This window comes from Salvia splendens, chromosome 13 (genome assembly GCF_004379255.2).
Source record: "Salvia splendens isolate huo1 chromosome 13, SspV2, whole genome shotgun sequence".
Lineage (NCBI taxonomy): Eukaryota > Viridiplantae > Streptophyta > Magnoliopsida > Lamiales > Lamiaceae > Salvia > Salvia splendens.
In genome coordinates this window covers 5539733-5556710 of record NC_056044.1, presented here as the reverse complement: position 1 = coordinate 5556710, position 16978 = coordinate 5539733, and the positions used below count along the sequence as shown (strand labels likewise).

Below are 16978 nucleotides of genomic sequence, written 5' to 3'. Positions count from 1 at the left end.
AGTACAACGATAGTTAACCTTGTTGCTATCGTTACTGTATACCTTAAAAGGTTATAATAGCTTTATTACTAACATTCATTGGGTTCATTATTTAGATCATATACTACTCATTTGAAAAAATGTGCTATTATTCAAGAACAAACAAAAAAGTTTCATTGACGATCGTCGTGTTTATGGATGATTAATTTAGATTTGATCGATTTTGGACGATAGATGTGAAGATTGTACAATGAGACACAATTCGAGAATTTGAATTTTCATAATTATAAGATATTTTAGCATGAAAGTGATAAATCTTTTCAAATTTTTGGGTGTTCTGATTTTCCAAATGGATATTTTAGCATGAAATTAGACAATAATTTGGTGTGTTTGACTGATATAACAAGAAGTAATATTAGAACACACAACCATGAAAAATTCATCACATATAAAAATCAGTTCATTACCTAGGAAAATAACTACAGACGACATATAATTGTTAACCTACAGATAGATGGATGTCATCTTCTTGAGATGATTCTGAATAAGAATCAGAATCAGAATCAGACAACGAGCCTATCGAACTTATAAACTTCGACACCAACTTCTCCAATTACATGTCATCTTCGCTATCCCGTTCGCCAATCTGAATCAGATGGGTAGCGTCGTCTTCATCTTAGTCTTTCTGCTCAAGTGTCGTCGCACAAATCTTGAGGATTTGCTCCTAGTCGTGCAACCACTCAAAGCTAGATCCATGGAGTGCTATTATGTTGAAATTGATAACACACATATCTACTCTAAATTTTCATTCAAAACATTCATAATAACCACCACTTTAGTTCATTTTACATACGAATTAAATCACAAATGCACTGGTGGTAATCGAAATTCATAACAAACAAAATTAAAAACTGCTTCAATTCATTACTTACTCGATTTTAAAAAATTGAATCTTTACAATTTGAGCTTCGATTACTAATTGAACATGCATCATGTTCACATACATTATAACTCGAAAAAGTTAACCTTCGAATGAGGGGTCTTCTTCTTCTTGGGATGAGTCTAAATCTGAATAAAAAAATTTGTAAAAGATTTATTCCGTATTGGTGTCGCATGATTTAAGGAAACAACATAACTACAGTAATTTGGTAGTTCCTAAAAGACCCTCCAGCCTATTAATTGAATAAAAAAATTGATATATGGTTGATTTTATACAACCGTTAGATTACAACAATGTGCGGATGAGATTTGGTCTCTGGTTCGGTCTTTAAAATTAGTTCGCCATTGAATACAATCCTACATATATATTATACAAATAATAATAAAACTAGCATTAGTTAAGCGATACATAATTAAAGTGGATGATAATTAAATATCATAATTAGTAGTACTAATTACTTTGCTATTAAACACGAATTATTGGTTTATATAGATAAAATATTTCATGTTTAATATATAAAAATAATTATTATCAAGAAGTCATTGTGGTGTAGTAGTGGAAATGTCACCAAGAGGTCTTGAGTTCGACACTTATCAAGGCCGAAATTTTAAAATAAAATTTTGAAAAGCACTCAAACCGGTTTCCGGTTCCCGACTAGACCGGTCCGGCCGGCCGGTTTCGGCGGTTCATGGCAGTCGAACATATTACTGGTTTTATAGGGAAAATCGGACCGAACCACCCACTGGTTCGCGGCCGGATCGGTCGAACCGGCCGGTCCGGTTTTTAAACATTGCATTTTGAGGGATTAGAGGTCAGACATCATTTAATTATTTGAGCATTTTTAAATGTGAGATACAAACCGCCTCAAAAGATAATAAATGAAGAAATTTATAAGGGCACCCACAATGGGCGTCTGATGGCGGCCATCGTCCTCGGGCACGGACGATGCCTTCATTGTGGGTGCCCGCCATCGTCCGCGCTCTACGCCCACGCCCGATGCATCGTCCGCGGAAGAAGCGCGGACGATGGCCTATCGTCCGCGCCATCGGGCACCCCATTGTGGGCTCGGCGGACAATGGGCGCGGACGATGGCACGCGTTTTTTATTTTTTGTATAAATACCCCCTACCCCACCTTCATTTGTAACATTTCATTTCACGATTCCACTCTCGAAACTCACATTTACTACGAAATGGATTCAAGTCCCAATAGTCCGATGTTTGGTAAGGCGCGTTGGCCGGGTACAGAACCAGACGAATATCGGTCGTTCGACGCCAACACGCAGTACGATCCCGAATTCAGTACGGAATCGTACGGTTTGGATGACATGAAGCCGTCTCCGAACCAACCCGTCGCCCCCATCTGCCGCCCCGCCGACGCCACCCCATCCGCCGCTTCCGCCCCCGCCAAAAAGAAGCGGAACCGGCAGCGCGCGTACAAGTTGCCACCTCCGGGAACTTGTGAAGAGTACGCCCCTGGCCGTACGAACTACCAGCCGGATGAACCCTCGTATTGGCGAGGTGTTGGGTGGATATATCGAAGGACCCGATATTCGCGAACAACCTGAGGTAGGTGGCGTACTAGGAGCGCATCGCCGAGCGCTACAATGCGGTGAAGCCGCCGAGCGTGTACAAGCGCTAACGGGAGTAGCTCCGCAAGCACTGGGATCAGGTAAAGAAGCAAGTCAACCTGTTCGCGTCGGAGTACGAGAAGTGCGCTAGGGAGCAGGGGAGCGGCGAGAGCTTGAGCGACGTGCGCGCTAAAGGCTGTTGTCGTACCAGTCCCTATACGGCGTCTTCATGCACGATGTCATCTGGGCGCTCTTGAGGGACAAGCAGAAGTTCCAAGGCGGGATTCTGCACACCGGGGTGACAAAGAGGACGAAGACCACCGAAGCTGGTGGTTACACGAGCAGCGAAAGCGGAACTCGTCCGGTGGACCTCAACCGGACGTACATGGAGGAAGAGAGTTCCGCCACACCGATGTCCTCCCTGCGTCCCATAGGCATCAAGGTTGCGAAGGCCACGGGGAAGGCGGCGACGACATCATCCTCGACCGCCGCCGCGCGATCGCCGATCCCGGTCCCGATCCCAACCCCGAGCCCGGCGGCGGCCGCCTCGTATGAGTCGTTGGCAACAGCCTCGATGGCGAAGATGTTGTTGCTAACGCACAAGGCCCTCAAGAAGTGTACGGACCCCGCCGAAGCCGAATATCTCCGGGGGTTAATCGTTGAGCTGCGCCGGAAGTTGGGAATTGCGTAGATTAGTCAACCTGAATCGTGTAAATTTTGTGTAATTAATGCAATCTTCGCCGGTTTGTAGTTACTCGTTGTTAGGGATGTCAATCGGGCCAGCCCACCGGATTTCTGGCCAACCCTATTTGGGTTGCGGGTCAATCGGGTGCGGGCTAATCGGGTTGTGATTTTTTCGGGTTATAAAAGTTCAACCCTAACCCTAAAAGCTCGGGTTTCGGGCTAGCCCATCGGGTTGCTACCGATAAAATTAACATGCGATCAATCCAATAATAATAGTGAAAATTAGTTATATTTATAAAATGTAAAATATTTAATTATGATAAATTTGAGATATATGCTTAAACTCAAACATAAACATGATCAAATACTAATATTTGAGATTTATGCAAAATAAAACGTATACATCAAGAAATTTGAAAGCATGTTTAGAAATTTAAACATATTTTGTAGTGAATTTGAAGTTTCTAATTCATTTATCTATTATTGTATTAATAAAAACTTAATATACAATTTATATATTTAATATTTAAAATGGAAAATTATTTTTTCAGTAATCTATATTATAAAATAATCAATGAAGTGTCGAATTAGAGTCAAACAAATAGAACAATTGAGCTTTTATCGGGTTTCCGGGCCAGCCCATCGGGTTTTCGGGTCTGGCCCTAACGGGTTGCGGGTTAACGGGTGCGGGTTAATCGGGCTGTAATTTTATCGGGTTGGAAATTTTCAGCCCTAACCCTATAAATTTGGCGGGCTATTCGGGCCAGCCCACGGGTTGCGGGCTAAATTGACATCCCTACTCGTTATGTTTTTAAATTAGTTTGCATTATATATTTGAAAATATTTAAATTAATTAACAAACAATAGTAATAAAACATATAGGGCGCGCCTTAGGGCGCCCCATTGCAAGTGGGAGTAGGAGGATAAAACTGATGACGTGGTGCGCCTTAAGGCGCCCCATTGTGGATGCCCTAAGTTGGGGAATAGAATAAGGTCGTTGCCTGTTGGTCGTATTGCATACACCGTACAACATATAGGATTTGGATCCCCTGCTATGGCAAAATGTATATCAGGGGATGTTGTGCACATCACCACCTTCCATTTATTTTTATGAAGTTATACAATTTTTTTGATTCACAAATCAATGGTGGTGATGTCCACATCATCCCCTGCTGTGCATTTTGCCACAGCAGGGGATCCAAATCCCAACATATATTAGGACACCCCACGATGAGATCTTCCTGTGTGTAACATTAAAGGTTTCGGATTCGAGTCTACAACGTTTAAAATTTATATTCATTTATCCATATAAAAAAAATCCTTTATTTTAAAATTATTTTATATATTATTATAAAAATGCAAAATTACGTCCAATTCACTGTAATTACCCACTCCCTCTCATTGAAACATATTTTTTTAACATGAGATTTAATGTAGTAGTATATTGTCTGTTAAGTTAAGTTTAGAAAGAATAAAAATGTGTTATTATAAAAATGTGTTATCTCATAGTAAGATATTATGAATATCTTTAATTAATATATACTCCCTCTGTCCCGGCTAAGATGACACATTTCTTAATCAGCACGAGATTTTAGGAGTTATTGGCTAATGTGATTAATTGGAGAGAGGAGAATGTGGAAGTATTAAATGGAGAGAGAAATAGAGTTGAATATTTAATTTAAAAGTGAAAAGTATTAATTGAAGAGAGAAAGTTACCAAAATTAGAAGTGTGTCATTTTAATTAGGACAAACTAAAAGTGTTTTATCTTAAGACTTAAAGTTCCAGTCGTTAATCACACTTTCTCGTTTGGTTCCCGTGTTATCTCAAGTTCCAGCCGTTAATCACACTTTAACCAAGTGTTTGGTTTCCGTGTTAGTTTTCGTTGGGCCCGTAGCCAGCCCGGCAGGCCCGCACTGTAGATACTCTTCACATAAGATATCTAACTCAGTGTTGGGGGTCCGTTTATAATCATGTGTTGCTATTTGTGTGTGATAAGTCCCCTCTTGTCTTTTGCCCTTGTTACAATCTCAATTTTTCGGGACATGAACCATTCTCTGAAGTAATGGGCGAGGTCGGATTGTTGCGGCTCCGCGATGAATCGATTTGTGCTGGAAAAGGAGGGAATAGGAATGGGAGGGTCTGCGGCGGATGATAGAGCCGCCGTGGCTGTGGCGGGTGAGGGAGGAGGGTGAATTAGAGATCTACGTTAAATTAATCGAGCAATTAGTGGTGAAATTGACGGGGTAGTGAAATTGGGGGAGGGAATGGATGATAAGCTTTGCCTCGTCGGAGAATGGAGGCGGCGGCGGTGGCGGCGGACTTTGTAGGGGTAAACGGAGAAGAGGTGTGGAGGTTTAAGGAGAAACGTTATTATCTTTTCTTTTCCTCCTTTTCTTTTTTTCCATGAAATTGATGACTCTCCTGAAATTGAGATCGGAGACGCGGAGGTCATGGGAGAGGAAATTGAAGACGGGAGCGAGGTCGGATTTGATGTCGGAGGTGAGGACGGTGGGGCACATGCCGAAGATTCTGCCGAGGTCCTTGAGGTGGATGCCCTTGGACTGGAGGAAGTTGACGATATCGTGGATGGCGTGGAGGGTTGGGTTGGAGGGTTATAAGTCAAACTCCAATTTACTATCTCTATTTAACAAGGCTACCAAATAATGGACCCATGATGGACCGTAAAAGTCTTTGAAGCAACCAAACAACTAGTTTGTGTAATATACATAACCTCGCCAACAGTGAAGCCCGAACATGGCGATAACCCATGTTGGGAACCAAACGACCCCTTAAAGTAGGACGAGGGAGTAATGCTGTATCGAGAAAAAATAAATTTTAAATGCAGTGGGTGGGGATATTAAAAAAAATCCCCCTCGTATTTCGAGCCCTCATAAATTCAAATTTGATTCCCATCTCCGTGTCCTATATTTTCTCCTTAACCCTCACCCCTCCATCTTCAATCCCTTTCGCCACCACCAAAAATTAGGTCAAATTTTTTCCGGTTAAAGTAAAGGAGATGGCGAAGAAGAAAGTCTCCAATGCCAACCACCAGAAGCCATCGCAGAAGCAGGACGAAACGGTGAAGTCTCTATCAATGGACTCGTCGCCGCCGTCTTCCGTAGATTCGGAGAAGCTCGAGAGCCTCAAATCTCTGAATCAGATGCTGCTCAAGGAGGCGGTCAAGCGCCGCCAGCAGGTTGACTCCCTTCTCCAGTCCAAAGGCTCTCTGGAGATGGAGCTGACTCGCTCGAACTCGGACAAGGAGGCTTTGGGATCCGAGTTGGCTCAGCTTGTTGAGCGGGTGGAGGAGCTTGAACTTGAGAGGAGAGTTGTGGCAGTTTATGTAGCTGTTCAGGTTGGTGTGGAAGGGGAGAAGATTGTTCGGGAAATGAAGGGGTTGGAGATGGAAATTAGAGAAAAGGAGAGAGAGGTCGAGGAGAGGGGTAGTACGATTGCGAGGCTGAACGCAGCGTTGAGTGAGAGCGAAGGTGCATTGGGGGTTGAGAGAGCGGCTTCGAAGCGAGTTCGCGTGGAGAGGGATGTTTTTGAAGCTAAGCTGAATCGACAAATTGAGGAGGATCTAGGGCTGAGGGCGAATCTGGCTGAATTGAGTGAAAAAATTAGGGATTTCGAAAGGGAGATTGAAGAGTCACGGACTGCCTACAATGCTGTAGTGAGTGAGAGAGAAGGAATGGAAACGCGGATCAAGTTGCTGATTGAAGAGAAAGAATCGTCGGTGAGGGATTTGAAGGAGTCGAATAAACTTTTAGAGAAGCTGAAGGATGATATCAGTGTGATTGTTAGGGAGAAAGAAGAGGTTGAGAAGGAGAAGAATGGGGAGATTGGCAAAAGGAGAGAGTTGGAGAATGTTGTGACCGGAATCAACGAGATGGTGGCTGGCTTGAAGAAAGAAGAGGCAAAGCTGCTGAAGATGGTGGCTGAATTGGATAAGAAGTGTGCTGAGGGTGAGACAAAGCTTAGTGAGATGTGGAAGGAGACTGATCGATTGGTTGGGGAGACGAAGTTGAGTGAGAAGAGGATTAAGGAGTTGGCTGGTGAGAAAGGTGTAATTGAAAAAGAATTGAATGATGCGCGTAAGAATTTAACTGAGAGGAGTCTTGAATTGGAGGGCTTAGCTAATGAGAAGATTGTGATTTTGGAGGAGAAAAGTAGTGTGGAGGGCCGAGTTAGAGAGTTGGGAAGCCATGTAGATGAACTTAGGACTGCTATTGTCGAGTTGGAGGGATCGAATGTGGCTTATGTTGACAAGATACGGAACTTAGAATCTCAAGTTGGTGAGTATAAGAGTAAACTCAAGAAGGTTTATGTTGAAAGGGAAGGAGTGGAGCGTTGCCTCGACGAGGAGAAGCAGAATGCTCTGAAACTGAAGGCTAAGATTGAAGAAATGGAGAAAAGAATCCAGGAAAGCCACAAGGGTAGTAAGGAGGTGAAGACAGAGAAGGCTGCAATCTTGAGTGAGAGAGTGGAGTTAGAGAGCCAATGTGGAATGCTGAGAGAGGAGATTGCTTCTCTGCACGAAACCATGGCTAAATCGCAGGCTGAATTCAAATCAATGAAGAGTAAGGCAGAGACTGCAGATGCCAACTTGAAGCTAGTGCTGAAAATGCTAAAGGGCATATCGGCCTTCTGCTCTAAAGAGGTGTGTGAGGGCGAAGCTGGCAATGTGCATGCTAATGGCGAGGGACTGAAGGTGCACATTGTGGAAATGGAGACGATAAAGAATGCTTTCAAGAGCAAAGCTGCTAAGGTGGAGGAGATGAATAGGCAGTTGAAGGCGCTGCGAAGCAGTGTGTTGGATGAGCAGAAGAAGAAGAGCTTTTGGACTATGTTATCGTCAGCCACCACGCTCTTGGCTGCATTATCCCTTGCATATGTTTTTCGTGGCCATTGAATAACATCGTTTTTTGGGGGCTCACCTCTGATTAGTGTTGGAGGCATGAACTGAATTTTGATATGCTAACTAGAGGTGAAGAGAGACGTAGTATAATAGTAGTTGAGAAATTTCGTTTATGAAGAAATAAGCAAAAGCTTTGATGCTAAAGGCAAATGTTTGAAACCATTGTGGTAGGTAGTAGATGAGTAACAACTCTTTTCTTTCATCAACTTTTTGCTTAATTTCGTTTCCTTGCCTCATTGTTTCAATGAAATTGATTGCGTTTTGCAGGCTTCAGTTCAAGAAATTACTCTGTTTCTTTTGATTGTTTCTGGAGTTTTAACCGACAGCTTTCATTTTCCTAGATTAATCTCTGTGCCCAAGTGTAGCAGGGCAGTACTCTCTTCATCTCAACTAAGATGGTACAAAATATTTAGGCACATAGATTAAGAAATTGTGTTAAATAAATTAAATGAAAGTATAATAATATAGGAAAGAGAAAAAATGTAGGAGAGATACAGAGAGCGTAAATTAGATGATGAAATAAAATAAGAGTGATTTGATGTTTTTTTTGTCAAAAACGGAAATGACTTAACTTTATTGGTACGTTCTAAAAAGGAATACGACTCAATTTAATTGGGACGGATGGAGTAATTTTTTTTTCAAATCAGGATAGTCATTGTATTTTGTCTTCAAAGTCAAAATAGTTAGTATTAGTACTCCATATAAGATGTAGCCGTTGTACAAAATGATAATGATGCGGTGATAAATTTCTCCTATTATTAATAGCCATATTATCACGTTCTTTTATTCATTTCAGCAAATTACTAAGCAATATTCTTAGCTGAAAATCGACTATAGACAAGTGAGCACTGGCAAATTATCTAAGTAAAATTAGTAATCTCGACACAAAAATTCTACAAAGAATTTTTGATATTTTTTAAAATATTTATTTACACCTATGTAATGAATACTCCCTCCTTATCAAGATAAGCGAAATATTTTTTTTAGCACGAAATTTAAGGAATTGATATTTAAAGAGTTAAAGTAGAAAGAGTAAAGTATGAGAAAGAGAAAAGTAGAGAAGTAAAGAGATAATAAAATAAGAGGAATGATATTTTTACTAAAACGAAAAATAACTTATTTATAATGGGACATTTCAAAAAAGATAGCTCACTTCTTTTGGGACGAGGAGAAAGTATATCTATTCGCTGTATTAGAGGTCACATTATTTAATTATTGGAAAATTTTATACTACTAACTTTTAGATACAAAGCGGCTCAACAGACAATAAATGAATAAATTTGTGAGTTAGGGAATTAAAAAAAGGGCGTTGGTCAAATTACATACACGCATTTATTAGGGCACCCAACGAGGGTTGGGCACTAAAAATGACGAAGCTTCGTATTTATTCGAGATACATACTCCTACTAACTCCATTTATGGAGTATTAAATGATTCTTATCAGCAAAAATAATAAATAAGACAAAGAAAAAAAGTAAATAGAGTGTGGTTCATCGTAAAAGAGATAAAATTTATGAAAAAAAAATAAGAGTGGACTAGTTTTATGAGACTGATAAAATTTAATAACAATACAGTAAGATTCTTATTTGAAACAAAAGGAGTCTTTTTTTATTTTAGTTTCCACAAAATTTATTTATTTTTCTTTGTTATGACAATTTTTTTTTCTTTTTCTTCTTTTTTTGCTCTTATTTATTCATTTATTAAATAATTCTTTTGGTAATTTTATTATTAAAACATGTAGAAAATACATACAGTTTACTGACTCAAGATATTCGGCAGATAATAAAGTGAAAAAGGTAATATTTTTATTTTTATAAATATCTCATTTTAATGTGATATTCTAAAAAGAAGAACGTGTTATTTTGATTAGGATAAAAAAATATACTATAATTTTACCCAAAAAAAACATAGTATATTATATACTCCCGATGTCCCTATAAATATGTCCTAACTTCTTAGTTGTTAGTACTTTTTTAGTCCGCAATTTATTTCAATTTGACTCGGCGTTAGTTTTAAAAAATTGTTTAGCTTGGCAATGGAAGAATTGTCCGGTGGCGTGGAGGGGGTCGTACACGAGCGGCCACAAAGGCACCCACCCCACTGTTATACTCGAGGCCGTCGCCGACTAACGGCTATGGATCTGGCATGCGTACTTCGGGGTCCCCTGCTCGAACAACGACATAAACGTGCTCCACCAATCCGACCTCTTCGCCGAAGTTTTGGATGGTAAAGCGCCGGCCATCAACTTCACCGCTAACAACCGGCGCTATAAAATGGGGTACTATCTTGCCGACGGCATCTACCCGAAGTGGCCAACCTTCGTGAAGACATGCACCAGACCTATGAATGCAAAGCAGGCGCTTTTTGCGCAAAAGCAGGAGGCTGCTCGGAAGGATGTGGAGCGGGCGTTCGGGGTTCTCCAAGCGCGCTTCAACATTATCAAAACCCCGGCTCGTACGTGGTTCATGGAGAGCATGGTTGACATCATGTATTCGTGCATAATCTTGCACAATATGATTGTCCAAGACGAAGGACCCGAGGCTGGAAATTGGTTCGACACTGAAGCCCTCAGAAGCTCGACCAAAATTTAAATCCCCTCGTAGTTCGAGCCCTCCAAAATTTAAATTTGATTCCCGTACCTTTCATATCACTCTCTGCAGTCCCCTTTTTCTTATTACTGTTACACTTCGTATTTTCGTGCGGCATTATATTCGATAACGAGTTAAAATCTCACAATAATTCAAACAAAAACCCTCAACCCTTCATCTTCAATCCTTTTCTCCACCACCAAAAATTAGGGCAAATTATTTTGCCGTTCAAGGAAAAAGAGATGGCGAAGAAGAAAGCATCCAATGCCAACAACGTCAAGCAGGACGAAACGGTGATATCGCAATCCATGGACTCGCCGCCGCCGTCTTCCGTTGATTCGGAGAAGCTCGAGAGCCTCAAGTCGCTGAATCAGATGCTGCTCAAGGAGGCGGTCGAGCGCCGCCAGCAGGTGGACTCCCTTCTCCAGTCCAAAGGCTCTCTGGAGACGGAGCTGAATCAGTCGAACTCGGAGAAGGAGGCTTTGGGATCCGACTTGGCTCGGCTTGTCGACCGGGTGGCGGAGCTCGAAGTTGAGAGGAGAGTTGTGGCAGTTTATGTAGGTGTTCAGGTTGGTGTGAAAGGAGAGGAGTTTGTTAGGGAAATGAAGGGGTTGGAGATGGAATTGAGAGAGAAGGAGAGAGAGGTCGAGGAGAGAGCGAGTGCGATTACGAGGCTGAATGGAGCGTTGAGTGAGAGTGAAGAGGCGTTGGGGGCTGAGAGAGAGGCTTCGAAGCGAGTACGCGTGGAGAGGGATGTTTTTGAAGCTAAGCTGAATCGGCAAATTAATGAGGGTTTAGGGTTGAGGGCGAATCTGGCTGAATTGAGTGAAAAAATTAGGGATTTCGAAAGGGAGATTGGAGAGTCACGATCTGCCTACAATGCTCTAGTGAGTGAGAAAGAAGGAATGGCAACACGGATCAAGTTGCTGATAGAAGAGAAAGATTTGTCGGTGAGGGATTTGATGGAGTCGAATAAGCTTATGGAGAAGATGAAGGATGAAATCAATGTGATTGTTAGGGAAAAAGAAGAGGTTGAGAAGGAGAAGAATGGGGAGATTGGCAAAAGACAAGAGTTGGAGAATGTTGTGACCGGAATCAACGAGATGGTGGCTGGCTTGAAGAAAGAAGAGGCAAAGCTGCTGAAGATGGTGGCTGAATTGGATAAGAAGTGTGCTGAGGGTGAGACGAAGCTTAGTGAGATGTGGAAGGATACTGATCGATTGGTTGGGGAGGTGAAGTTGAGTGAGAAGAGGTATAAGGAGTTGGCTGCTGAGAAAGGTGTAATTGAAAATGAATTGAATGATGCGCGTAAGAATTTAGCTGAGAGGAGTCATGAATTGGAGGGCTTGGCTAATGAGAAGATTGCGATTTTGGAGGAAAAAAGTAGCGTGGAGGGCCAAGTTAGAGAGTTGGGAAGCCATGTTGATGAACTTGGGGCTTCTCTTGTTAAGTTGGAGGGATCAAATGTGGCTTATGCTGACAAGATCAGGAGCTTAGAATCTGAAGTTGGTGAGTATAAGAGTAAACTTGAGAAGGTTTATGTTGAAAGGGAAGGAGTGGAGCGTTGTCTCGGTGAGGAGAAGCAGAATGCTCTGAAATTGAAGGCTAAGATTAAAGAAATGGAGAAAAAAATCGAGGAAAGCCACAGGGCTAGTGGGGAGGTGAAGACAGAGAAGGCTGCAATCCTGAGTGAGAAAGTGGAGTTGGAGAGCCAATGTGGAATGCTGAGGGAGGAGATTGCTTCTCTGCAAGAAACCATTGCTAAATTGCAGGCTGAATTTGATTCAATGAAGAGTAAGGCAGAGATAGCAGATGCCAACTCAGAGCTAGTGCTGAATATGCTGAAGGGTACATCCGCTTTCTGCTCTAAAGAGAAGTGTGAGGGCGAAGTTGGCAACGTGCACGTTAATGGTGAGGCGCTGAAGGTGCACGCAGTGGAAATGGAGACCATAAAGAATGCTTTCAAGAGCAAAGCTGCTAAGGTGGAGGAGATGAATAGGCAGTTGGAGGTGCTGCGGAGCAGTGTGATGGACGAGCAGAAGAAGAAGAGCTTTTGGACTATGTTGTCATCGGCCACCACGCTCTTGGCTGCATTGTCCCTTGCATATGTTGCTCGTGGCCATTGAAACAACTGAGTTTTGTTATGCTAACTAGAGGTGAAAACAAACTATGATGAGGTAGTACAATAGTTGAGAGATCTGGTTTATGAAAAAATAAGCAAAAGCTTTGAAGCTAATGGCAGTTTGATGCCAGGGGTAGTGAGTAGATGAGTAACTACCCTTTGCTTTCATCTCTTTTATGCAGTTACTCTGTCCAAGTGATGCTGCTTAATTTCTTTTCCTGTTTCCTGTTTCCTGTTTCCTGTTTCAATGAATTTTGTTTACTACACTAACTTTACTGTTTGTGTGTGTGATGCCACCAATTCGGTGAAATGCTGTTGATAATAACTTCTGCGCTTACTCGAGCAAGTTAGATCACACATGGCACTCCCACATCTGCGCTTACTCGAGCACATCGTCGAACCATTGACGACGCCACATGACATTTCCAATAATTTTAAAATTTAAAATACGAAAAATGGACAAATAATTTCTTTGTATTCAATTGTTATATAGTAGGAGTAATGAAAACATGTGAATGATGTTCCTCAATATTTAAAGGTTGTTAATGCCCTTACAACGTATACTTTTATATCCCTAATTTTAATGTTTTACATAAACCATATCTAATTTATGGTGTCTTTCCAAAACCTAGAATCTGACAAAAAGTTTGATTTACCCCCGTTCTCAACAACGGCAAATCTTTGGTGTATTATAGTTTAATTAAGATAAAATATTTTTGGGTTATTCATATTTTGTACCTGAATATTGTGAATTTTAAAGAGCAAAACGAGAAAGTTGTCATTGCAATACATGATTAACTCGTTAAACCCATTAACATATAGTCCAGCTAAGAACCCAACGAGCTGACTCATTATTTAACTTTAGATTATAATCAATTAGGATATAAATCAAATTATTCACAAAACTGAAGATTTTTTTAAAAGAAGATGTAAATCATAGACATAGTAAAAAAAACTGAAAATTATGAACAACATGATTCCCTATAGGCTTATTATTAAAAAATAGTGCTAATTTAGAAGTTACCAAGGTAAGAATGCGAGTGTACTAATATTTCATTCAAACAAAATAATGTAAAGGACTATCGAAAGCCAAACGCCTCGAGACAGAAAAAATCAATGATAAATAATACTAGTAGTACTACTATTTAAGAAAAGGAATGGTTGCTAAGTGCTTCAATGAAGAACACTACCCTCCCTAAACCACCATCCACAAGTTAAACTGAACTACTACTTCAGATAACATGCCACACATTATATGCCTAATGAATGAAATAATGCAGAAATGTAGTCTCTCTCTCATTGCACTTAGTGTACTTGATCAAAATGCCAAAGAAGAAAGAAGCAGATTGGCAATGCTCCTCAAATACTAAGAGCACAAATTCCTAGCTAAAGAAAATAACTTGATAAATTGATTCCTAGAAGTTACCTTCCTAATCACTACTAACATATGCGTACTTAGAAGGGCTCAGAAAATCAAAACCAAAGATAAAACCTAAAGAGGTAGGTCAAATATATTGCAACTAAAAAAATTCTGATTTCCATCTCTTTATTAGTGGGTATGGACATCTAAACTCATAGCACAGGCCAGTACACATGTTCCTACTCACGAATTTCACGTCATGTAGCGTGGAATACGAATGGTAGAACACAGTGCCAACACAAAAAAAATCAGAAAGAAGCGCCTCGGGTCAGTTGATATATAGCACAAGCATATCTACTTCCTATTCGAATAAGAGGGGGGGTGGTTGGCTGAGCTTATGAGCTCCTCAAAACAGCCTATAAGCTCTAAGCTCCCCAAAAGTAAGTTACTCAACCCCAACTCATTTTTTAAAATAACTCTACTATGATTTGTTATCTCCATAGCCTTATACACCTCTCCAATTTGATATCTCTAGCTCACAACATATTGACAACTTATAATCTTTTAACACAATACATCCAATACCTTGAAGCTTTTAAGCTCTCTAAGATAACCTTAACCAAACATCACATAACAAACATAAATGATCCAGCTTTATTCAACATCCTGAGTTAAACAGAAAAGCCTAAATCCCACATAACAAAACTCAATCAAAGTCATAATTCCCAATATGAAGTATAGCAATAGCACTAACAAACAGTAAAAGACAGATACTTTAAGGCAATTGAATTTCAAATCCCTTCGCATCTTATCAAATCCACAAAACACACACAAATATATGTATAATATATACTGATTTAATCATCAAACCACCTCCTTGGCAGGCAGCGCAGGTTTCTTGAGATCGTCGGTGGTCACCGCAGGGATCGACAAGTACCCTAATTTCCTCTTGATATCGGCGACGTCGTCGTCGTCGTCATCGTCGGAAACATCGTCGAAATCGAATCGGCCGGGGGAGAAGAGGGCGTACAAGAAGTACATCACGGCCCCGGTGAGGGCCCCGCAGCCGACGCCGAAGAGCAGCGCGCCGACGACGCTCATGATATCAGCGGCCCGGTCGCGGATTGAGCTGGAGACGGAGGAATAGAATTTGAGAGGGAAAAAAACGGATGACGTCATCGCTGGAGATGAGTGAGAATTGGCGTCGGAGGAGGGATCGGATTTGAAATTGAGTGAGGGGCGGTGGCCGGAGAAGGGTTTGGGGGCGGTGGAGGTGAAGATGAAGGTGACATAGCGGGGATTGAGGCGGCGGAGGGCGGAATGGGGGTTAGGGTTTGCTAGGTGGGACTGGAAAGGGTAATAGGTGGTGGTGGTGGTCGTTGTGGCCGAGAAATAGAAAATGGTTTTGCAGGGGCGGGCGGAGGAGGTGGCTGCGAGGAGGGAGAAGAGGAGAAGCAACGCTAGAGCTGAGGCTGCCATTTCCAAGAGCGAAACAAAGATGAGAGATTGAAAGATGAACTCAAGCCGTTAAAAGGGAGGTAATTTCCTTTGGATTAAATTTAAGAGGGAACATCATTTTAAGTCTATGAACTTTGCCAAAGTATCATTTTAGGTCCGTGAACTTTGAAAATCTTATTTTAGGTCCGTGAACTTTGAGTTAGTTTCATTTTAGGTCCTTTTTACTATTTCCAAGTTTTTTGGACGAAAATACCCTCAATACCTTAAAATATATATATTTTTAATAAATTTATCATATACTCATATTTTTTTATAAATATCTTTACAATATATTTTTGTCAAATTTTCTAAATATAATTTGACCTTAAATATTATCACTTAATTTTGTGACATGCAAGTAAAATTGCTTCTTCAATTTTTTATATTAATTTTTTTAAAATTGAATAAATAACTTTTCTCTAATAATAAAAAATTGAATAAAGATCTTTTCTTGCATGTCACAAAATTAAATTATAATATTGAAGGTCAAATTATATTTAGAAAATTTGTCAAAAATATATTGTAAATATATTTATAAAAAGATCTTTATTCAATTTTTTTATTATTAAAGAAAAGTTCTTTATTCAATTTTTAAAAAAATTAATATAAAAAATTGAAGAAGCAATTTTACTTGCATGTCACAAAATTAAGTGATAATATTTAAGGTCAAATTATATTTAGAAAATTTGATAAAAATATATTGTAAAGATATTTATAAAAAAATATGAGTATATGATAAATTTATTAAAAATATATATTTTTTAAGGTATTGAGGGTATTTTCGTCCAAAAAAACTTGGAAATAGTAAAAAGGACCTAAAATGATACTAACTCAAAGTTCACGGACCTAAAATAAGATTTTCAAAGTTTACGGACCTAAAATGATACTTTGGCAAAGTTCATGGACCTAAAATGATGTTCCCTCTAAATTTTATGATCTCAATTTACATGAAGGTCAATGGAAAAATTGAATAAGAAATAGAAATATCTAGTTATAGTACAATGTTTAATAGTATGAGGCACTATAATTCAACTTCCAACAAAAATGTGTCTTCACAAATTTCATTCATATTTTTAACTACTTTTCTAATCCAAACTCTATAGTCAATACTAACATTATGATTTATGAGACTATTTTGATAGCTACTCCTACTTACAGATTTTCAATTATACGTCTAGTTGACTACACAAATTTTAATTACAAAATCAATATAATATAAAAAAAAATAAAAGATTACAAGTGTGAGAATATTAATCAAAAGAAGAATTGTGATCCCATTTCTTATTAAAATCAAAGACGCATCAGAGAAATGGGCCGCAA

General features: G+C 39.9%; 3 protein-coding genes across 3 annotated transcripts; 2 read left to right on the top strand and 1 right to left on the bottom strand.

The window, feature by feature from the left end:
* The first annotated feature begins 6092 nt into the window (after positions 1–6092).
* LOC121760066 (golgin subfamily A member 6-like protein 1) lies at positions 6093–8437 on the top strand. The gene has a single exon (XM_042155669.1). It carries the CDS (start codon positions 6190–6192, stop codon positions 8083–8085), a length of 1896 nt encoding a protein of 631 aa, XP_042011603.1. The 5' UTR covers positions 6093–6189; the 3' UTR covers positions 8086–8437.
* Positions 8438–10921: 2484 nt separating this feature from the next.
* On the top strand, positions 10922–12805 carry LOC121760383 (centrosome-associated protein CEP250-like). Its single transcript, XM_042156065.1, has one exon. The coding sequence runs from the start codon at positions 10922–10924 to the stop codon at positions 12803–12805; it is 1884 nt and encodes a 627-aa protein (XP_042011999.1).
* A 2220-nt stretch (positions 12806–15025) lies between these two features.
* Positions 15026–15640, bottom strand: LOC121760382. Its single transcript, XM_042156064.1, has one exon. The coding sequence runs from the start codon at positions 15638–15640 to the stop codon at positions 15026–15028; it is 615 nt and encodes a 204-aa protein (XP_042011998.1).
* Between the last annotated feature and the right edge of the window lie 1338 nt (positions 15641–16978).